The 23,984-nt window shown below is 47.9% G+C and overlaps 1 protein-coding gene across 1 annotated transcript; it reads right to left on the bottom strand.

Moving 5' to 3' along the window:
- Positions 1–3,111: 3,111 nt before the first annotated feature.
- LOC125550295 (calcium-dependent protein kinase 9-like) lies at positions 3,112–6,926 on the bottom strand. The gene is made up of 4 exons (XM_048713265.1): positions 5,722–6,926; positions 4,150–4,446; positions 3,552–4,066; positions 3,112–3,460 (listed from the first exon to the last, which is right to left on the bottom strand). The coding sequence occupies exons 1-4, from the start codon at positions 6,488–6,490 to the stop codon at positions 3,317–3,319; spliced, it is 1,725 nt and encodes a 574-aa protein (XP_048569222.1). The 5' UTR covers positions 6,491–6,926; the 3' UTR covers positions 3,112–3,316.
- Between the last annotated feature and the right edge of the window lie 17,058 nt (positions 6,927–23,984).

Raw genomic sequence — 23,984 nt, forward strand, 5'->3', positions numbered from 1 at the left:
CCATCTTCTCCGAAGGCCCTATCCGTCTTCTTTTTCGTGAAATTTGGTTGCTGTCTTGCCTATTAGCGACAACAACAATGAAGAAGACTTTGCTGCCGTTTTCCCTCGTGTCGAATATCTCATGCTCGAGTCTCGCAAACATTATATACGCTCCACGTCTACCGCTCCGACACGATCCCTTGGCACTCTCGGGCGGCTTACATAGCGGAGGAGGATAGTGAAACAAGGAATGCCAAGGATAAGCTATTGGTTCATAATGCCATGAGCGTGGCATATGCAGGAAAGGGCATCATAGGCTGGATCGATCTTTGGTGGGGAATTCTCTTGTGCAATGTTTTGGATAAAAAGCCTATCATCCATTTCGTTCCATTGCCAATACCGGAACTGTGTGATCCCTCTGAGTTCCACTTGACGTATGAGGATTTCACCCCAAGACCACACCATCATGTGACAATATGCAATGGTGTGATCAAGTTTGTTGGGTTAAATTTCCATGCAGATAATGCCATACGCAGCATGAAGCAAGCACAAGATCATGGTTGGACAGCTACTACATGGACCAGATCAATCTATTCAGATGATGTCTGGCATGACGGCTTGATGGTTGATACATCTGAGATATATTTCACTGACCCGAGTTTGCCGAGTCTCTTGCCTGGGATGTTTGATGAGGAAAACAATTTGACATGGGGGAACTTCACCACTGCAGGCCCTACATTAAGCTTGCTCGATGACGATATTATTTACATCATGGCGAAGGAGAGCATGTGCCATCCGACAGCATATGTACTCGCCGTCAACACTAAAAGTTTGAAGCTCGAATCCGGCGCACAATGTTCTGCTCAAAAGATGAGGTGGTTCGAACCCACCTATGAGCCATGTCTTCTTTTTAGCTCTTTCGGCACGACTTCAGGTACTCGTCCCTAATAAATTTATGTAGCTAACAAAACATTGTAATAATAACCTGAAAAGCACTAGTTAATATGGTAGTCTGATAATACATGTAGTAGTTAGCTGCTTTTGTGTTGCTGAACAATTTTTATTACTGTCGACATACTTTATGATTTGCAATTGTTATTTTTTTGTAGAGTTGGTTAAAGAATTTGAAACCAAGGCGACAATATTGGAAACCAAGGAGGGACCGATCCTCTCGGTGTTGCCAAAGCGTCTCTGCGCGCTGCGGAAGCAGCAGAATCGCATCGTGCGGATGGAAGAGTCCGGCAAGACGCTTAGCCAGGAGCAGAAGGAGGTGATGCGCTCCAAGCCTGTCCTCGCCGCCGTCATCGACGAGCTCGAGCGCCTCCGCGCGCCGCTCGCTGCCACCCTCGCCGAGGAGCTCTCCATCATCTCCGTCCCTGCTGCCGGTTCCTCGTCCATCTTGGACCTCCTCGTTCTTCAGCTGCACTATTTCCATTCTGTCTTTCACTAGAATCCTTGTGAGTTTTTCTATGCGAGGTGTTGGGGGTCACTGTAGCAGATGACTTAGAGTTGCGGCTAGGTTGGCAGCTTAAAAACTAAGTGGCCTTTTCCCCAGCTTATCCCATAAGACATCTCTCTTATTGATTGGGGTTTCTAAATTAGTTATCTCATAACTAATTTAGAGGTCTTAACAAATTTGTGAAACGGTTTATTTTTTAAGCTGAAGAGAGGCATCTTATTTTTTTAAGCTGTTCAAAAGAACTGGCCCCTAATAAAATTTTCTCCTTGCGCGTGATCTACTTGCCTGGTTTGTTTAGTGTTGGGAAGATTCTGCTGGTAGGATTTGGTCAGACGAAGACTTGTCCAGCTCAATCCTCCGCTCGTTTGATTGATTCAAAATGGTAGGAGAGCATACGTAGCAACTAGCAAGCCGTATGGGTGGCATCATATATTTCCGGTTGTTTTGTTAGCTCCGGTAGTTCCTTTCCGGACTCGTTGGATATATGGTCGCTTTACATTGTTCATGTTTCCATTTTTTGTTTAGTGTTAGGAAAAGACTCTGGTAGGACTTTGTCAGACAGCTGACCTGAAGAAAAATTCTGGTTTTTTGTGTTCTGAGAACTCTCCAGCGCCGCGTTAATGCATTTGCTTCCTTGATGCTAGGGTGTGAGAATTTGATTAATAATAATAAACCTAGTAGCAATGGGCCGGGCTCTTGCTTTGGAATGGAAGGGAATCATGGATGGCTTGGATGCATCCTTTTGCCATGCTGCACGGCGCCTCATGTCTTAATCATGTTTGACCGCTGATTTTCCCGTTGTTTAATCGATCATTATTTTTCGAGCTTTGCTAGAGTTAGGGACAAATTTCACGGAATAAATCCTACACGCTGATGTGTCAATGCTTTGATTGGAAATTGGTTGGCCCCACAGCTGAATCACAGGTAGTCCTAGCCATGGGCAGCTCGGCCCGGCCCGATGCCGCACCGGGCTGGGCCTTGATTTTGAGCCCGAAGGCTGGGCCGGGCCCGGGCCCGAGCTCGTCGTTTTCATGATTTACTGAAGAGGCCTGACGTTCTTTTACATGTACGGGCTGGGCTTGGCCCTGAATTTCTAGGCCCAACACCCGGGCTGGGCCGGGCCCAGGCCTGGACTTTTATCGTCGGGCTTGGCTAGGCCCGGCACGAGGGATGGCCATGTATAATTAAACCCATTAAGAGGCGCTAAAATGGTGGCCAACCAGCTACACCATGTGGCGCATGCTGGTTGGTCATGGTGAAAAAGTATTTTTTTAGAGTTTTTTAAATTGCAGGAAGACTTTTTTTGAGAAAAGTTCTTTTAAATTTTTTTCTTTTTTCTTTTAAGATGGTTGTAATGTCTACGTGACGTGAGAATAATTTTTTTTGCGGGTGATTTTTTTAAATTAATATGATGATAAGATGCATATAGCTTTCTCTTAAGCGGTCCGCAATGGCGGGCCTCAACCACTAGTCATAGGGAAAGGGAGAGTAATCAGAGAACACGTCTGTCTGTAGGCGGTTCCTGTAAGGCATAGTTCGTAGGTGTAGGATTTTTGTTATTTTTCTCTTAAGCACACACCCCCAAAGCGGAAACGGAAAAGAGTAAAAGCCCTCTGCTTTAGATGTCTGTCCCCATCCATTGTTGCTCCCTCTATCATTTGGCTACTTTGATGTCTTTTCTAGCACACATAAGTAAAGGCATAATCAAACGTCAGACAAAAAACATTTCCGCATCAATTTTACGGATGACTCAAACAGCCTACGACAAACATATGAACAAACAACGAGATCGGGAATAAATCGAATACTACAATTCAATTGATGTATGCATAAAAAACCAGGCATCACAACGATCAATTATGTATGTGTGATGGATGATCAGTGCGCCATGGAGATGGAGCCGTCCTTGATGAGGTTGCCGAGGGACTTGAAGCGCTGCTTGGAGTACTGGCGCGATGCTTTCCGCCAGTCCGTCCCGGCTTTCATCATCGCCACGAACTCCACGAAGCTGACCCGGCCATCCTGCATTCCATCGGCGACGACCATGGATTCAGAATGAACATGAAAATGCATGCATGGCCATAACAATTTGTGAGATTCGGAGCGAACGTACCTTGTCGGTGTCGACCTCCTGCAAGACGTGGTCGACGATGGCGTCATCGGCTCTACCTGAGTCGTCGGCGAGCGCATCGGCGAGCTCGGCGCGCTCGATGTAGCCACTGCTGTCGCGGTCGAAGAAGAGGAATGCCTTGCGGAGGTGTTGGTCGTTGGAGAGGCGCTGCAGGTGGATGGTGATGGCGACGAACTCGGCATAGTCGAGGTAGCCATCGCCGTCCACGTCGGCGGCCTCCATGAGCAGCTCCATCTCGGGCTCGGCGAGTTTGGAGCCCACCCGAGCGAGGCCGGCCTTGAGCTCCTCCAGCGTGACCCGACCGTTGTTGTCCGTGTCCATGAGCGCGAACATCTCCTTGATCACCTCCACCTCCTCCGCCGACAGGTGCTCCGCGATCACCCGCATCGCCTTCTTCTTGAAGCGGTTCATGACGGAGAACTGCTTGAGCCTCGCCCGCACCACGTCCCCCAGCGGCACGTTCGGCGCCTTCTTCGCGTCCTGCAGCCACGGGTGCGCTGCATGCATGCATACGTAGATAGATCATCAGCCGCCATTGACGATGCATGTTTGAGTGGAGATCGAACAGGTAGTCACCGACCGAGGACTTGGCGGGCGGTGAGGCGCTTGCGGGGGTCCATCTCGAGCATCTGGCGGACGAGGCTCTTGGCGCTGTCGGAGATCCGAGGCCAGGGCTCACGATCGAAGTCCAGCACGCCACGGAGGATGGAGCGCGCCACGCCCTGCTCTGTCTCGGCCCAGAAAGGCGGGACGCCACAGAGGAGGATGTAGAGGATGACGCCGGCACTCCAGATGTCCACCTCCGGGCCGTAGCTGCGGCGGAGCACCTCTGGGGCCATGTAGTACGGGCTGCCCACGATCTCCGAGAATCGCTCGCCTGCACCATAGCAGATTTTAATCAATCACTAGTATTCCGTACTCCCTCGTGCTTTCCGAGATATAATTTTGACCATAAATTTAACCAACGAGACAGACTATGGTGGAAGAAAAAAATTATATAATCGAAAACTTCTTTTGAATACGAATTCACTGGTATAACTTTTGCTCCCGCTGCATTCGGTCTCGCTGGTTAAATTTATAATCAAAGTTGAAGCACGGGAATAGATAAAACACTATATTTTGAAACGAAGGGAGTACTAACTAGCACTAGCTATTGATTAAACATCATCAGCTTTTTCTCGCAAAAAAAAAGAAAACATCATAGACTTTAGCGCGGTACGGTTTTGAGTTAACTCGCAAGTCGCAAGTCGCAACGCAAGAGGCGCGCGGCGTGTCTCGCGCGCATTTGCTGCATCCAACCAAGCAGCTGGAGGTGGAGACATGCATGGACCTAGCTCCTCCGTCCGTTCAGGGAGCAGCTTCGCCACGTTTCACTGTCGTGACTCATCGAAAGCAGTATCAACTGCTACAATTTCACATGGAGTTTTGGCTCCCGGATGCCCCGGATAAACAGTAATAAACTATTCAAACACAATATCTTTTCTTGAATTGTTTGGATTGCTTACCATATGTGCAATCATGCAAATCTTAACCCTCTTCTTTTTCTTCTGAAATTTCGTTTCTTACTTCTCTGAGCTGCTGAATTCTTGTTTCTACACATCATTGTTGTACTTTAACTTTCTTGAAATGTACCGCTTACTAAAAATGTAATATATATGTCTTTCTATTTATGTTTTCGCCGAAATTTTCGAACTTTCTTTCGTGCAAAGATTGCAAAGGAGTAGTATGCACATGTTTCTCCAAATAAAAAAAACACGCCCGCTAATCAGTTTGTAAAAATGGCATAAACACACGCCCACTAATCATAACACGAAAAATCAAAATGATATCTGGCATTGCCTTTGTTAAAAAAAATAGTCGGGCATTGCCTTTGTTCATAATTCTTAGTTTTATTCTACTTTTTTTTGAAAAGGAGATATACCCCCGGCTTCTGCATCTCTTGATGCACACAGCCATTTATTAAAAAGTATTATAAAGGTTTCAAACGAAGGTCTCAAAAATAAACAAAGGTTGTACTAAGCCAAGAAAAGCCACAAGCGGCCAAAAATGAAAATCACAACCCGCGCCAGTTTTATTCTACTTGCACGTGATTTTCTGTAAACTGCTTAACGAATTGAAAAACGTAGTGCATAGGAATGAGCAGTTTGCGGACCTGGTCGGAAGAAGACGGAGAGGCCGAAGTCGATGGCCTTGAGCTGCGCGTCCTCCTCCTTGCCGGCGTAGAGGAAGTTCTCGGGTTTGAGGTCCCGGTGCATCACCCCGTGCGCGTGGCAGGCCCGCACCACCTCCGCCACCGTCCTGGCCGCGGCCGCCGCGGCGCGCTCCGTGTACCGCCCGCGCGCCACTATCCGGTCGAACAGCTCGCCGCCGTCGCAGAGCTCCATGACCAGGTGCACGGCCTCGTCGTCCTCGTAGGCGGCGCGCAGCCGCACCAGCGCCGGGTGGTCCGGCAGCGACGCCATGATGGCCACCTCGCGGCGCACGTCGGCCACGTCCACGGCGGTCCGCAGCCGCGCCTTGGGGATGGACTTGCACGCCAGCCGCTCCCGCGCCGGGCCGCGGTCCGTGGCCAGCCGCGTGACGCCGAACTCGCCGCGGCCCAGCTCGCGCCCCAGGTGGTACTTGTCCGTGACGCGCAGCCGCGGGTGGTGCGGCACCACGCCGTCCAGCACGCGCGCCGCCCGAGCCGGGGCCGAGCCGCCGCCGCCGCGGTGGGCGTACGGGTTGGGCTTGGCCTTGGCCCGGGGCCGGGGCCGGGGCTTGGGGCTCGCCCTGGCGGCGGTGGGGCTCGGCTCGCTGCTGCCGCTCGGTCTCGGAGGCGTCGCCGGCTTCTTCCTGCCCCGCGGCGCCGGCGATGGCGCTCGCTCCTCGGGGTACGGCTGAGACGAGGCGACGCAGCAGGAAAAGCACGCGTTGCCCATCGGATCGACCTCTACGAACTACGATGGCCTCCTAGAAGCTTCTAGATGCTTCGACACCTCGCTCCCTCCTCTAGCTAGCTAGTGCATGGGTGGTGCAGAGTGCAGACACGATCAACATCCAGCCTGCAGCCTGTGCCTATCTGATCATGACCAGACGACCAAGCCTGCTCCCTCTCTCGTCTAGCTAGCTGGGTAGCAGGTAGGTGGTGCGTGCGTGCGTGGTTTACTCGATCGCTCGTGGGGAGATTTGAGGAGGGGAAAGGGTCCATGCGCGAAAGGGACGATGGAGAGGGGGAAGGGCGTCAACTGGCAATGAATCATATTCAACAATTTACAGAGCTGTCCAACTCTGCTGCTGGATCGATTAACAAATGCAGAGCTGTCGAGAGGAAAGGCGGGAGCTTTGCTTCGTGCCGACGTTGTCGCCATCGATTGGGCGGATCCACAGGGAAGAAGAGGAAGAAGAAGAAGGCGCGTGCCAGAGAACGGATGGAAGCTGTGAAACAGCAGCATTATTTACCGCAGCTTTGCTTGCTGGGTCGACGCAATGAGTCGGTCGGGCCGTCGAGCTGCTGCAGTTACGTGTGAAAGCTGGCGAGCGTAAGAGGAGAGAGTGACCCGGCGGGCGGCATCAACGCGTGAGGGCGAAGGCAGGACGCCGACGGCGAAAATAATGGCGCAGGTGGTGCGTACGGTCGCCATCATTCTCTTCTCGTCGAGCTACCGGGCGTCGGCTACATGCATGTCGTCTGTGGTGACATCCATGCATGCCTTGGAAGTTGGAACGTACGTACGCGACGAGGCCACGGGGACAAGACTATAGATATGTTACAGTTTGTCCTCAGAGATGACTAGTGCTAGAACTCCAACAACCATACCAGATTGTTAACGCCGCCAGAATCTGCATCTTGAGGGACAAGGACATCTGGGGCTGATAATAACAGTATACTTTTGAGCAGGATATAATGATAGAATGGGCAACAAAGGACGGGGACAGGCATCTAAAGGAGGGGGCTTTTGCTCTCTCCCGTTTCCGCTTTGGGGGTGCTCAAGCTTAAGGTTTATAATCGATTGAACAACGGGGAAAGCAGTGGTCAAATAGCCTAAACGAACACACATGATTAGGGCACGAGGCGCCGTGCAGCAGGGCAATATGATGCATCCAGCCATCCATCCTATTATTCCCCTTCCATTTCCATTCCATTCCATTCCATTCAAAAGCTTGCTACTAGCTTTATTAGTACTGTTTTTCAAATTCTCACACACACCGACCCTAGCATCAAAGAAACAAATGTGTTAACGCGGCACCGGGGAGTTCTTAGAACACAAGAAACCAGAATTATTCTCTAGGTCAGCTGTCTGACAAAGCCATACCAGAATCTTCTTCCTAACACTAAACAAACAGATAAATAGGAGTGCAGTTACGCTCATGGGCATAGAAAACTTAGCCGCAGCTCTTCATTATCGGCCCCAGTGACGGAGCCGGATCCTCTGACGCACGGCTACCTGACGTTAGCCCACTGACGCATGGGTCTGGATCCACACGTCAGTGAGTGCGCCGTACGTCAGTGGAGCTGCGTCCCACAGTGACACCCAACACGTCCTATACAACAATGCACCAGGACTGTAAAAGACAAAGCCAGCATTATGAAAGGGATGGAGTAGTAGTTTGTCGGAGTGCCATCAAGAGTTTTGCGGCACACCTTTGCAATCTTTGCACGAAAGAATTTTCAAGGACATTAGAAAAACACACGTTTGAAGACATATTAGTACCATATTGCATTCCTGGTGTCGTAGTAGTACACTGATTTCAGGAAATCTCCAGTACATGCACCAATGATGGGTAGAAACAGTATGAATCTAGCTGCATATATGGATTGTTTGATAGAAAATCAAAGTGTTTTTACCAGTTAAAACTAATCCACATGTATTGTCCAACTAATTCGAAATGAAAGATAAATCTCAAGGAACGCGTGCGCAAGTTGCCGGTACGGATCGAGGCCCATGTGTTCCAGCCGCTTGGAGCAAATGTGCACGAGACACGCCGCGCGCCTCTTGCGTAGTGACTAGTGAGTATACTTCGTCAACCAAGCTTACATCTTAGTGGACGTTTCCGCTTCCTTCCTCCGCTGCATGTGGTGGTTGATTGCATTTGCATCCATGGACGCAGTCCAGGAGGAGGAGGAGGTCGTACCACGTCCAAAGTCAAAAGACATAATAGGGGATGAACAGTGTGCATAAACTTTGTTGGAAAAAGACAACTTCTTTCTGATTCACGTAATTGCGTCCACACTTCTTGACCCGGTCCAGCTCACCTCACATACGTGCGCACGCCAACGAAAGGCCCCGTTGATTTTGCCGGCGTGGCTAAAGGTGATCGAGCTGCCTGATTTTTAAATTTGGATCAGTCGATTCATGAGAGAAGGAGGGAGGAAATGTTTGTTTAAAAAAAAGGAAGGAGGAGATGAGTCTAACACTACCGGAATCGCCCCCTATGCCGACGGCCAGGGCCGTCGGCATAGGCCTGAGTCCCGTCGGGATAGGCCTATGCCGACGGCCCCCGTCGGCAACATATGCGTCGGCACAGCCAGGGAGGCCGTCGGCATAGAAAAGCCGTCGACATATATGATACGCCGACGGGGGCCGTACATCTATGCCGACGGCCCTGGCCGTCGGCAACTATCATGCCTAACGGCGGCCGCCGTCAAGTCTGCCCAACGAACGGTCGCCACGTGGCACCATTATACCGACGGCCTAGCCGTCGGCTTAGTCAAAAACTATGCCGACGGCTCTACCGTTGGCATGGGTGTGCCACGTGGCGACCAGCCGCTGCTCTAGGACCAGGGCTATGCCGACGGCCTGGCCGTCGACATAATTTGAAACTAAGCCGACGGCCAGGCCGTCGGCATAGTCCTTCATACAGAGCTCCCAGTAGCTGACACGTGGCACCTATGCCGACGGCCTAGCCGTCGGCGGCATAGGTGCCACATGTCAGCTACTGGGAGCTCACGCTTGCCCTATGCCGACGGCCTAGCCGTCGGCATAGTTTGCTTTTGCTTTTTCTTTTTCTTTTTTCTGTTTGTTTTCAGATCAATTCAATTCAAATAGCAGCACATATCAGCAGATATATATGATGGGATAGACATATAAAACACAACGGGATATCATCCGGCACCATCACAACAATATATGCATAAGCATCATCACACACAAGTCTCTAAATGAACATCATCACAACCAACATAAGCATAAGCATATAGAGAAGCACACAAGTCATCTAAATGATCATCACCACACACAAGTCATCTCAAGCATCATCACCACACAAGGATCATCGAGCACCACGGAGGTCGTCACCGCCAAGACGGCCAAAGCCCAGGTCGTCACTGCTAGCGGCAGCGCTACCGCCAAGACCGCCTCCGCCTCCACCTCCGCCTCCGCCTCCGTGGATCGGAGTGGTCGGGCTCCGTGTCTCCGGAGTGCTGCGAAGACCACCGCCAACGGTAGATCCACCTGTTCCCTGGATGTTGAAAAGACATATGCACGGGATATATGACTGTGTTGAAAGGCATGACATGCTTTGGGTGAATAGATTGGGGATGAACTAACCGGCGAGGGGCCAGCGTTCTGTGCCACAAACTCCTCAAAGCCCATCAGCACTGGTTGTGCTGGAGGGCATTGTGCTGGAGGGAACTGAGGACACCTACCGGCCGCCATATCCTGAAAAGCCTGCTGCATCTGGCTATCCCTCTGCACTTGGTGTTCATAAAGCCTCTGATGCCACGCCATGGTCTCCTGGCGTGTGTACTCCATGTAGGCCTACGGTATGACATGATGGAACTCATAAAACTACTAAATGCGGAAAATGAAGTGAGAAATGAAGATAAGAGGGAAAATACTTACAGATTGTTGCTCCTGAAAGAGGGACTGTGTACTAGTCGCTGGCTGGCTCGTGCGCTGGCTCAGGCTCGGGTCGATCCGACGAAGCTGTGTGTAGGAGATACTAGGAGTGATCACAGCATCGAGAACCGCCTCCCGACCATGCTCCTTGCGCCCCATCCTCACCACCGCCATGTCGTCCAGAGGCGCCGCAATGGGGTCAGGTGTGTCAGGATGTAACTTTAGATACGCTTCGGAGTAGGCCTTCTTCCTCCCTGCGGTCTTCTTGCCGTAGTACTTGGGCTCGCCAGGCTTGGGGTCCTTCCGCGTATGGGCGATCTCCCACGCCTGCATGTGTGAGAGCGGCCGCTTCAGTTTCTCCTCCTGCACCACCAAACAGAGGTTAGTCATACATAAGAAAGTGATGGTAAATAGAAGAAGAAGAACGTTTAATGGGGTTAGTCATACATTAACTGCCTTGTGGAGATAGTGGTTTCGGTTTCCCTGAGCATGTACTCCCTCCGTCCCTCGGTTAGCCTTATTTTTGGTTCTCATAGCCGCCCAGGCTCCAGCCTCATCACACCAAAGATCCACCAATGCCGCCCAGGACTCGTCTTTTCCATAACACCAATTTGGACACACCTACATAATAAAAGCATAATGGCATGTAGGTGTGTCCAAATTGGTGTTATGGAAGCATAAAGCATAATGTACCACAAGGTAATGAAAGCATAATGAAAGCATAATATATGAAAGCATAATGAAAAATCTTTTATACTTACCGCCAAGAACTCGGGCCTCTCCAAGGTAATGCCCACCCTCCGCGCTTCTTCCTTGGTCATCTTCACACCAAGATAGTCGTGGTAGTATGTGGAGATGGCCACATAGCGCACCTCGTACTGCATCTGGCGGGCCTTCTTCTTGCATTGGCGCAGCACGATCTGGTCCGCTCTAGCCCTGTGCTCCGGAAGAACTCGATAGAATTTCTACAATCATGCATGAAACAAGAATGGAAGAAGCCATGAGTTAAATCATTCATGAAACTAGAATGGACTTGTGCTTCTGAAGAGAAGTCACCCAGAAAGTAGTGATCACGGCCTTGGCATGGGTCTCATGGTCCGTGTGGCGGGCCGCTTCCCAGTGGTCCCAGCTCGTGGCCAAAACCCGACGGTCCGGCTGCCTGACTGGATCAGGACAGTACAACCCCGGCCAATATAACTTCAGCAAGACGGTGATGAGGCCGTTGGGAATACGGACCCCTTTAGAATATATCCAGTTGCTGCAAAAGAATGAACTATTAGCATGTGACAAGAAAAATAAATAACAACCGGAATAAGCATGTGACAAGCAAAATAATGAACCACTTACTCTTTTCCCGTGGGCTCAATGAGCCACTTCTGCTCCTCAGTAGCAGGAACCTGCTTTGGTAGCTTTGCATTGCCACGTAGCCACCCCTTCTTGTCAACCCCCTTCCCGTCACCACCATCATCCCCGCCACCACCCTCCTCCTCGCCTGCCTCCCCCTCCCCAACCTCCTCCTCCTCCTCCTCCTCGCCTGCCTCCTCCTCCACCTCCTCCTCCTCCTCCTCCTCCACCACCACCTCCTCCTCCTCCTCCTCCCTAGAGTGTACCTCACTAGAGGAGGGCCTCGAAGACAACACCCGTAAGTCGGTGAGGGTGCGCTCTTTCTGGCCGCGACCCCCTGTAGTGGCTCTCCCCCCAGCACCTCGTCCTCTAGAGGCTCTCCCCCCGCCCCCTCCTCCTCTAGGGGAACCTCTCCCTCGACCTCCGTGTGAGGAGTCATCGTCAAGTAGCCGAGGGGGAGGATTACGTGCTCGACCACTCCGACTAGGCAGGCCGACGACCTTGCGTAGGAAACCCACGCCGTTGGCCTTCCCCTTGCCCATGTTCCACGAACCTGCATTGAAAAGAGAAAAAGCAATTAGTACATTAATGAAATAAAGGAAAAGGCATGATAATAAACACATTAATAAAAATGCATAAAAGGCATATTCCTAAACTATAGAAAAAAAAACTTGAAACGTACATCTGCTAGAACCCATATGAATCATCACTGTTGTAACCTCTTTCTCGGTCCGTCTCATCATCACTATCAATCATATCATCTTCGTTGTCTGACGGAGGTGGAGGCTCTTCCTCGTCGTCAGCGTCTTCGTTTAACTTTTCTATCATAAGTATGTCATTTTCATTGACAATGGTCTCACCATCATTCCGTGCATCGTCGACGTTTGGGTCCACATCATCATCAGCCAATGGTCTAGCGTCATCGTTTCTAACCACATCATCATCATCATCATCATCAGGTTGCTCTTGATAGAACACTCCCTCGTATGTCATGGGGTTAATGTTGTAGTAATCGTCTTCATTCGGGTCTGGTAGCTTACCATGTGGCGACACCTTGAACACAACTTCCCAACCCTTTAGATACACTTTCTGGCATGGGTAAGGCAGATAATATACTTGTGTAGCTTGGGTAGCCGCAACGAAGAGATCGGCTCCGGCATAGACGGTTGATGGTTTAACTTCGACCAAACCAATGGAAGGCGTATGTTTTACCCCCTCCCGCGGATCGAACCATCGGCATTTGAACACAGGTAGACTTAGGGTCTCACGCCCCTGGCGGAATTTAACCTCGTATATATTTTGTACCCTTCCGTAGTAGTCTACTGAATTTTGACCGGGGGTGTACACTCCAGTATTTATAGTTTTGGGATCGGGGCAGCTGTTTTGGTGCTCCTCTGTATGGAAGCGATACCCATTCACATCATACTTTTTACATGTCATGACGGCAGGGTCAAAACCCATGGAAACCCATCTCAATTCATTATCCATAGATATGTTAGGATCTTTTCCCTACAAGTATAATGGAAATTGTTGCGTGCATTAGTTCGGTTAACTAATAAATGTTGAAGTAGGTATTTAATAGGGGAGTGTGGAAAATTACTTTCTCCATGAACCAAGCAACAAAATTTTTACGTCCAGGGTTTCCATGACGGAGAAGAGTAAGTGCCTCTGCCTCAGTAGGAGGATTCACTCCCGTCCATTCCTCTTGAACGAAATCACTAAAAAAAGATAAGCGGTGTTAGACCGGGACTAAGTGAACATGAAACATGATGATGTGGAAGACATAAAGGAATGGTGTAGTGGTATTACCTCATCCACACTTCCTCAACTTCCTTGATGTTGTGCAAGATATAGAACATGAGGTCCTCCCACTCTTGTCGTGGCATGTTATAAGATTTTGAGGCCCCAGCCCTCCCACCTTGCGCGTTGAATAGATCGAGTCTGGGTTGATACTTGGGCTCTTCTATATTGTATCGAGGCACCTTGTTATGCAGATGGGGAACGTGGTCTGGATAGTATGATGTCCTGAGGTCTGACACCTCCTCTAGGATAACTACCTCAGCTATGGAAGCTTCAATCTTAGCTTTGTTTCCACATTTCCGTCGGAGATGCTTGTTCTGCCTCTCAGGGCCGTACTGCCAGCGATTTTGCACAGGGCCCCCCAACAATACCTCGTTCGCGAGGTGCAGAATGAGATGTGTCATCGGAGTAAAGAAGCCTGGCGGAAAGATCTTCTCTAGCTTGACTATCAACTCCGGTGCCTTCTTATGCAATTTTTCAATCACCTCTTTACTTACTTCTTTAGCACAGAGCGTGCGGAAGAAATAGCTAAGCTCGGCAAGCACTCGCCAGACATGCTCGGGGACATAGCCTCGAACCATCTGAAGGAAATATGCCCTAGAGGCAATAATAAAGTTATTATTTATTTCCTTATATCATGATAAATATTTATTATTCATGCTAGAATTGTATTAACCGGAAACATAATACATGTGTGAATACATAGACAAACTTAGTGTCACTAGTATGCCTCTACTTGACTAGCTCGTTAATCAAAGATGGTTATGTTTCCTAACCATGAACAAAGAGTTGTTATTTGATTAACGAGGTCACATCATTAGTTGAATGATCTGATTGACATGACCCATTCCATTAGCTTAGCACCCGATCGTTTAGTATGTTGCTATTGCTTTCTTCATAACTTATACATGTTCCTATGACTATGAGATTATGCAACTCCCGTTTACCGGAGGAACACTTTGTGTGCTACCAAACGTCACAACGTAACTGGGTGATTATAAAGGAGCTCTACAGGTGTCTCCAAAGGTAGATGTTGGGTTGGCGTATTTCGAGATTAGGATTTGTCACTCCGATTGTCGGAGAGGTATCTCTGGGCCCTCTCGGTAATGCACATCACATAAGCCTTGCAAGCATTGCAATTAATGAGTTAGTTGCGGGATGATGTATTACAGAACGAGTAAAAAGACTTGCCGGTAACGAGATTGAACTAGGTATTGGATACCGACGATCGAATCTCGGGCAAGTAACATACCGATGACAAAGGGAACAACGTATGTTGTTATGCGGTCTGACTGATAAAGATCTTCGTAGAATATGTAGGAGCCAATATGGGCATCCAGGTCCCGCTATTGGTTATTGACCAGAGATGTGTCTCAGTCATGTCTGCATTGTTCTCGAACCGTAGGGTCCGCACGCTTAACGTTACGATGACAGTTATTATGAGTTTATGCATTTTGATGTACCGAAGTTAGTTCGGAGTCCCGGATGTGATCACGGACATGACGAGGAGTCTCGAAATGGTCGAGACATAAAGGTTGATATATTGGACGGCTATATTCGGATAAAACCGGAGTGCCGGAGGGGTTACCGGAACCCCCCCGGGGAAGTAATGGGCCTTATTGGGCCTTAGGGGAGAGAGAGGGCTGCGGCCTAGGAGGTGGCGTGCCCCCCCACATGGGGAGTCCGAATTGGTCTAGGGAGGGGTCGCGGCCCCTCTTTCCCTCTCCCTCTCCCTCACTTTCCTTCCCCCTTAGGTTTCCTAATTGGATTAGGAAAAGGGACTCCTACTCCCACTAGGAGGAGGACTCCCCCTCCCCTTGGCGCGCCCCATAGGGCCGGCCGGCCTCCCCCTTGCTCCTTTATATACGGGGGCAGGGGGCACCCTAGAACACACAAGTTGATCATTGAGATCGTTCCTTAGCCGTGTGCGGTGTCCCCTGCCACCATATTCCACCTCGATCATATTGTAGCGGTGCTTAGGCGAAGCCCTGCGACGGTAGAACATCAAGATCGTCACCACGCCGTCGTGCTGACGGAACTCCTCCCCGACGCTTTGCTGGATCGGAGCCCGGGGATCGTCATCGAGCTGTACGTGTGCTAAGAACTCGGAGGTGCCGGAGTAACGGTGCTTGGATCGGTCGGATCGGGAAGACGTACGACTACTTCCTCTATGTTGTGTCAACGCTTCCGCAGTCGGTCTGCGTGGGTACGTAGACAACACTCTCCCCTCTCGTTGCTGTGCATCACCATGATCTTGCGTGTGCGTAGGAAATTTTTTGAAATTATTACGTTCCCCAACAGTGGTATCAGAGCCTAGGTTTTATGGTTTGATGTTATATGCATGAGTAGAACACAAGTGAGTTGTGGGCGATATAAGTCATACTACCTACCAGCATGTCATACTTTGGTTCGGCGGTATTGTTGGATGAAGCGGCCCGGACCGACATTACGCGTACGCTTACGTGAGACTGGTTCTACCGCCGTGCTTTGCACATAGGTGGCTAGCGGGTGTCAGTTTCTCCAACTTTAGTTGAACCGAGTATGGCTACGCCCGGTCCTTGCGAAGGTTAAAATGGAGTCTATTTGACAAACTATCGTTGTGGTTTTGATGCGTAGGTGAGATTGGTTCTTGCTTAAGCCCGTAGCAGCCACGTAAAACTTGCAACAACAAAGTAGAGGACGTCTAACTTGTTTTTGCAGGGCATGTTGTGATGTGATATGGCTAAGACATGATGCTAAATTTTATTGTATGAGATGATCATGTTTTGTAACCGAGTTATCGGCAACTGGCAGGAGCCATATGGTTGTCGCTTTATTGTATGCAATGCAATCGCGATGTAATGCTTTACTTTATCACTAAGCGGTAGCGATAGTCGTGGAAGCATAAGATTGGCGAGACGACAACGATGCTACGATGGAGATCAAGGTGTCGCGCCGGTGATGATGGTGATCATGACGGTGCTTCGGAGATGATGATGGCCATATCATATCACTTATATTGATTGCATGTGATGTTTATCTTTTTATCCATCTTATCTTGCTTTGATTGACGGTAGCATTATAAGATGATCTCTCACTAAATTATCAAGAAGTGTTCTCCCTGAGTATGCACCGTTGCCAAAGTTCGTCGTTCCCAGACACCACGTGATGATCGGGTGTGATAAGCTCTACGTCCATCTACAACGGGTGCAAACCAGTTTTGCACACGCAGAATACTCAGGTTAAACTTGACGAGCCTAGCATATGCAGATATGGCCTCGGAACACAGAGACCGAAAGGTCGAGCGTGAATCATATAGTAGATATGATCAACATAACGATGTTCACCATTGAAAACTACTCCATCTCACGTGATGATCGGTTATGGTTTAGTTGATTTGGATCACGTGATCACTTAGAGGATTAGAGGGATGTCTATCTAAGTGGGAGTTCTTAAGTAATTTGATTAATTGAACTTAAACTTATCATGAACTTAGTACCTGATAGTATCTTGCTTGTTTATGTTTGATTGTAGATAGATGGCTTGTGCTGTTGTTCCGTTGAATTTTAATGCGTTCCTTGAGAAAGCAAAGTTGAAAGATGATGGTAGCAATTACACGGACTGGGTCCGTAACTTGAGGATTATCCTCATTGCTGCTCAGAAGAATTACATCCTGGAAGCACCGCTGGGTGCCAGGCCTACTGCTGGAGCAACACCAGATGTTATGAACGTCTGGCAGAGCAAAGATGATGACTACTCGATAGTTCAATGTGCCATGCTTTACGGCTTAGAATCGGGACTTCAACGACGTTTTTAACGTCATGGAGCATATGAGATGTTTCAGGAGTTGAAGTTAATATTTCAAGCAAATGCCCGGATTGAGAGATATGAAGTCTCCAATAAGTTCTATAGCTGCAAGATGGAGGAGAACAGTTCTGTCAGTGAGCATATACTCAAAATGTCTGGGTATAATAATCACTTGATTCAGATGGGAGTTAATCTTCCAGATGATTGCGTCATTGACAGAATTCTCCAATCACTGCCACCAAGCTACAAGAGCTTCGTGATGAACTATAATATGCAAGGGATGAACAAGACTATTCCCGAGCTCTTCGCAATGCTGAAAGCTGCGGAGGTAGAAATCAAGAAGGAGCATCAAGTGTTGATGGTTAACAAGACCACTGGTTTCAAGAAAAAGGGCAAAGGGAAGAAGAAGGGGAACTTCAAGAAGAACGGCAAGCAAGTTGCTGCTCAGGAGAAGAAACCCAAGTCTGGACCTAAGCATGAAACTGAGTGCTTCTACTGCAAGCAGACTGGTCACTGGAAGCGGAACTGCCCCAAGTATTTGGCGGATAAGAAGGATGGCAAGATGAACAAAGGTATATGTGATATACATGTTATTGATGTGTACCTTACTAGAGCTCGCAGTAGCACCTGGGTATTTGATACTGGTTCTGTTGCTAATATTTGGAACTCGAAACAGGGACTACGGATTAAGCGAACACTGGCAAAGGACGAGGTGACGATGCACGTGGGAAACGGTTCCAAAGTCGATGTGATCGCGGTCGGCACGCTACCTCTACATCTACCTTCGGGATTAATATTAGACCTAAATAATTGTTATTTGGTGCCAGCGTTGAGCATGAACATTATATTTGGATCTTGTTTGATGCGAGACGGTTATTCATTTAAATCGGAGAATAATGGTTGTTCTATTTATATGAGTAATATCTTTTATGGCCACGCACCCTTGAAGAGTGGTCTATTCTTGTTGAATCTCGATAGTAGTGATACACATATTCATAATGTTGAAGCCAAAATATGTAGAGTTGATAATGATAGTGCAACTTATTTGTGGCACTGCCGTTTAGGTCATCTCGGTATAAAGCGCATGAAGAAACTCCATACTAATGGACTTTTGGAACCACTTGATTATGAATCACTTGGTACTTGCGAACCGTGCCTCATGGGCAAGATGACTAAAACGCTGTTCTCCGGTACTATGGAGAGAGCAACAGATTTGTTGGAAATCATACATACCGATGTATGTGGTCCAATGAATATTGAGGCTCGTGGCGGATATCGTTATTTTCTCACCTTCATAGATGACTTAAGAAGATATGGGTATATCTACTTAATGAAACATAAGTCTGAAACATTTGAAAAGTTCAAAGAATTTCAGAGTGAAGTTGAAAATCATCGTAACAAGAAAATAAAGTTTCTACGATCTGATCGTGGAGGAGAATATTTGAGTTACGAGTTTGGTGTACATTTGAAAAATTGTGGAATAGTTTCACAACCCACGCCACCCGGAACACCACAGCGTAATGGTGTGTCCGAACGTCGTGATCGTACTTTACTAGATATGGTGCGATCTATGATGTCTCTTACTGATTTACCGCTATCGTTTTGGGGTTATGCTTTAGAGACGGCCGCATTCGCGTTAAATAGGGCACCATCAAAATCCGTTGAGACGACGCCTTATGAACTATGGTTTGGCAAGAAACCAAAGTTGTCGTTTCTTAAAGTTTGGGGCTGCGATGCTTATGTGAAAAAGCTTCAACCTGATAAGCTCGAACCCAAATCGGAGAAATGTGTCTTCATAGGATACCCAAAGGAGACTGTTGGGTACACCTTCTATCACAGATCTGAAGGCAAGACATTCGTTGCTAAAAATGGATCCTTTCTAGAGAAGGAGTTTTTCTCGAAAGAAGTGAGTGGGAAGAAAGTAGAACTTGACGAGGTAACTGTACCTGCTCCCTTATTGGAAAGTAGTACATCACAGAAAACTGTTTCTGCGACACCTATACCAATTAGTGAGGAAGCTAATGATGATGATCATGAAACTTCAGCACAAGATACTACTGAACCTCGTAGATCAACCAGAGCGAGATCCGCACCAGAGTGGTACGGTAATCCTGTTCTGGAAATCATGCTGCTAATCATGATGAACCTACGAACTATGAAGAAGCGATGGTGAGCCCAGATTCCGCAAAATGGCTTGAAGCCATGAAATCTGAGATGGGATCCATGTATGAGAACAAAGTATGGACTTTGGTTGACTTGCCCGATGATCGGCAAGCAATTGAGAATAAATGGATCTTCAAGAAGAAGACTGACGCTGATGGTAATGTTACTGTCTACAAAGCTCGACTTGTCGCAAAAGGTTTTCGACAAGTTCAAGGGGTTGACTACGATGAGACCTTCTCACCCGTAGCGATGCTTAAGTCTGTCCGAATCATGTTAGCAATTGCCGCATTTTATGATTATGAAATTTGGCAAATGGATGTCAAAACTGCATTCCTGAATGGATTTCTGGAAGAAGAGTTGTATATGATGCAACCGGAAGGTTTTGTCGATCCAAAGGGAGCTAACAAAGTGTGCAAGCTCCAGCGATCCATTTATGGACTGGTGCAAGCCTCTCGGAGTTGGAATAAACGCTTTGATAGTGTGATCAAAGCATTTGGTTTTATACAGACTTTCGGAGAAGCCTGTATTTACAAGAAAGTGAGTGGGAGCTCTATAGCATTTCTGATATTATATGTGGATGACATATTACTGATCGGAAATGATATAGAATTTCTGGATAGCATAAAGGGATACTTGAATAAGAGTTTTTCAATGAAAGACCTCGGTGAAGCTGCTTACATATTAGGCATAAAGATCTATAGAGATAGATCAAGACGCTTAATTGGACTTTCACAAAGCACATACCTTGACAAGATTTTGAAGAAGTTCAAAATGGATCAAGCAAAGAAAGGGTTCTTGCCTGTGTTACAAGGTGTGAAGTTGAGTCAGACTCAATGCCCGACCACTGCAGAAGATAGAGAGAAAATGAAAGATGTTCCCTATGCTTCAGCCATAGGCTCTATCATCTATGCAATGCTGTGTACCAGACCTGATGTGTGCCTTGCTATAAGTTTAGCAGGGAGGTACCAAAGTAATCCCGGAGTGGATCATTGGACAGCGGTCAAGAACATCCTGAAATACCTGAAAAGGACTAAGGATATGTTTCTCGTATATGGAGGTGACAAAGAGCTCACCGTAAGAGGTTACGTTGATGCAAGCTTGTGACACTGATCCGGACGATCTAAATCGCAAACCGGATACGTGTTTATATTAAATGGTGGAGCTGTCAGTTGGAGCAGTTCTAAACAGAGTGTCGTGGCGGGATCTACATGTGAAGCGGAGTACATTGCTGCTTCGGAAGGGCAAATGAAGGAGTCTGGATGAAGGAGTTCATATCCGATCTAGGTGTCATACCTAGTGCATCGGGTCCAATGAAAATCTTTTGTGACAATACTGGTGCAATTGCCTTGGCAAAGGAATCCAGATTTCACAAGAGAACCAAGCATATCAAGAGACGCTTCAACTCCATCCGGGATCAAGTCCAGGTGGGAGACATAGAGATTTGCAAGATACATACGGATCTGAATGTTGCAGACCCGTTGACTAAGCCTCTTCCACGAGCAAAACATGATCAGCACCAAGGCTCCATGGGTGTTAGAATCATTACAGTGTAATCTAGATTATTGACTCTAGTGCAAGTGGGAGACTGAAGGAAATATGCCCTAGAGGCAATAATAAAGTTATTATCTATTTCCTTATCATGATAAATGTTTTATTATTCATGCTAGAATTGTATTAACCGGAAACATAATACATGTGTGAATACATAGACAAACTTAGTGTCACTAGTATGCCTCTACTTGACTAGCTCGTTAATCAAAGATGGTTATGTTTCCTAACCATGAACAAAGAGTTGTTATTTGATTAACGAGGTCACATCATTAGTTGAATGATCTGATTGACATGACCCATTCCATTAGCTTAGCACCCGATCGTTTAGTATGTTGCTATTGCTTTCTTCATAACTTATACATGTTCCTATGACTATGAGATTATGCAACTCCCGTTTACCGGAGGAACACTTTGTGTGCTACCAAACGTCACAACGTAACTGGGTGATTATAAAGGAGCTCTACAGGTGTCTCCAAAGGTAGATGTTGGGTTGGCGTATTTCGAGATTAGGATTTGTCACTCCGATTGTCGGAGAGGTATCTCTGGGCCCTCTCGGTAATGCACATCACATAAGCCTTGCAAGCATTGCAATTAATGAGTTAGTTGCGGGATGATGTATTACAGAACGAGTAAAAAGACTTGCCGGTAACGAGATTGAACTAGGTATTGGATACCGACGATCGAATCTCGGGCAAGTAACATACCGATGACAAAGGGAACAACGTATGTTGTTATGCGGTCTGACTGATAAAGATCTTCGTAGAATATGTAGGAGCCAATATGGGCATCCAGGTCCCGCTATTGGTTATTGACCGGAGATGTGTCTCAGTCATGTCTGCATTGTTCTCGAACCGTAGGGTCCGCACGCTTAACGTTACGATGACAGTTATTATGAGTTTATGCATTTTGATGTACCGAAGTTAGTTCGGAGTCCCGGATGTGATCACGGACATGACGAGGAGTCTCGAAATGGTCGAGACATAAAGATTGATATATTGGACGGCTATATTCGGACACCGGAAGGGTTCCGGAAGAGTATCGGATAAAACCGGAGCACCGGGGGGTTACCGGAACCCCCCGGGGGGTTAATGGGCCTTATGGGCCTAAAGTGGAGAAGTGGAAGGGGCTGCCAGGGCAGGCCGCGCGCCCCCTCTCCCCCTGGTCCGAATTGGACTAGGAGGGAGGGGCGGCGCCCCCCTCTTTCCCTCTCTTCTCCACCAATCCTACTTGGACTAGGAAAAGGGGGGGGGGGAGTCCTACTCCCGGTAGGAGTAGGACTCCTCCTGCGCCACCATAGGGCCGGCCGAACCCCTCCCCCTTGGATCCTTTATATACGGGGGCAGGGGGGCACCTCTAGACACACAAGTTGATCCACGTGATCGTTCCTTAGCCGTGTGCGGTGCCCCCTGCCACCATATTCCACCTCGATCATATCGTTGTAGTGCTTAGGCGAAGCCCTGCGTCGGTAGAACATCATCATCGTCACCATGCCGTCGTGCTGACGGAACTCATCCCCGAAGCTTTGCTGGATTGGAGCCCGGGGAGCGTCATCGAGCTGTACGTGTGCTAAGAACTCGGAGGTGCCGGAGTAACGGTGCTTGGATCGGGCGGATCGGAAAGACGTACGACTACTTCCTCTACGTTGCGTCAACGCTTCCGCAGTCGATCTGCGTGGGTACATAGACAACACTCTCCCCTCTCGTTGCTGTGCATCACCATGATCTTGCGTGTGCGTAGGAATTTTTTTGAAATTACTGCGTTCCCCAACAGTGGCATCCGAGCCTAGGTTTTATGGTTTGATGTTATATGCACGAGTAGAACACAAGTGAGTTGTGGGCGATATAAGTCATACTGCCTACCAGCATGTCATACTTTGGTTCGGCGGTATTGTTGGATGAAGCGGCCCGAACCGACATTACGCGGACGCTTACGCGAGACCGGTTTCCCCGACGTGCTTTGCACATAGGTGACTTGCGGGTGACTGTTTCTCCAACTTTAGTTGAACCGAGTGTGGCTATGCCCGGTCCTTGCGAAGGTTAAAACGGAGTCAAATTGACAAACTATCGTTGTGGTTTTGATGCGTAGGTGAGATTGGTTCTTGCTTAAGCCCGTAGCAGCCACGTAAAACTTGCAACAACAAAGTAGAGGACGTCTAACTTGTTTTTGCAGGGCATGTTTGAAGGAAATATGCCCTAGAGGCAATAATAAAGTTATTATTTATTTCCTTATATCATGATAAATGTTTATTATTCATGCTAGAATTGTATTAACCGGAAACATAATACATGTGTGAATACATAGACAAACTTAGTGTCACTAGTATGCCTCTACTTGACTAGCTCGTTAATCAAAGATGGTTATGTTTCCTAACCATGAACAAAGAGTTGTTATTTGATTAACGAGGTCACATCATTAGTTGAATGATCTGATTGACATGACCCATTCCATTAGCTTAGCACCCGATCGTTTAGTATGTTGCTATTGCTTTCTTCATAACTTATACATGTTCCTATGACTATGAGATTATGCAACTCCCGTTTACCGGAGGAACACTTTGTGTGCTACCAAACGTCACAACGTAACTGGGTGATTATAAAGGAGCTCTACAGGTGTCTCCAAAGGTAGATGTTGGGTTGGCGTATTTCGAGATTAGGATTTGTCACTCCGATTGTCGGAGAGGTATCTCTGGGCCCTCTCGGTAATGCACATCACATAAGCCTTGCAAGCATTGCAATTAATGAGTTAGTTGCGGGATGATGTATTACAGAACGAGTAAAAAGACTTGCCGGTAACGAGATTGAACTAGGTATTGGATACCGACGATCGAATCTCGGGCAAGTAACATACCGATGACAAAGGGAACAACGTATGTTGTTATGCGGTCTGACTGATAAAGATCTTCGTAGAATATGTAGGAGCCAATATGGGCATCCAGGTCCCGCTATTGGTT

The sequence above is a fragment of the Triticum urartu genome, chromosome 4 (assembly GCF_003073215.2).
Source record: "Triticum urartu cultivar G1812 chromosome 4, Tu2.1, whole genome shotgun sequence".
Classification (NCBI taxonomy): Eukaryota; Viridiplantae; Streptophyta; class Magnoliopsida; order Poales; family Poaceae; genus Triticum; species Triticum urartu.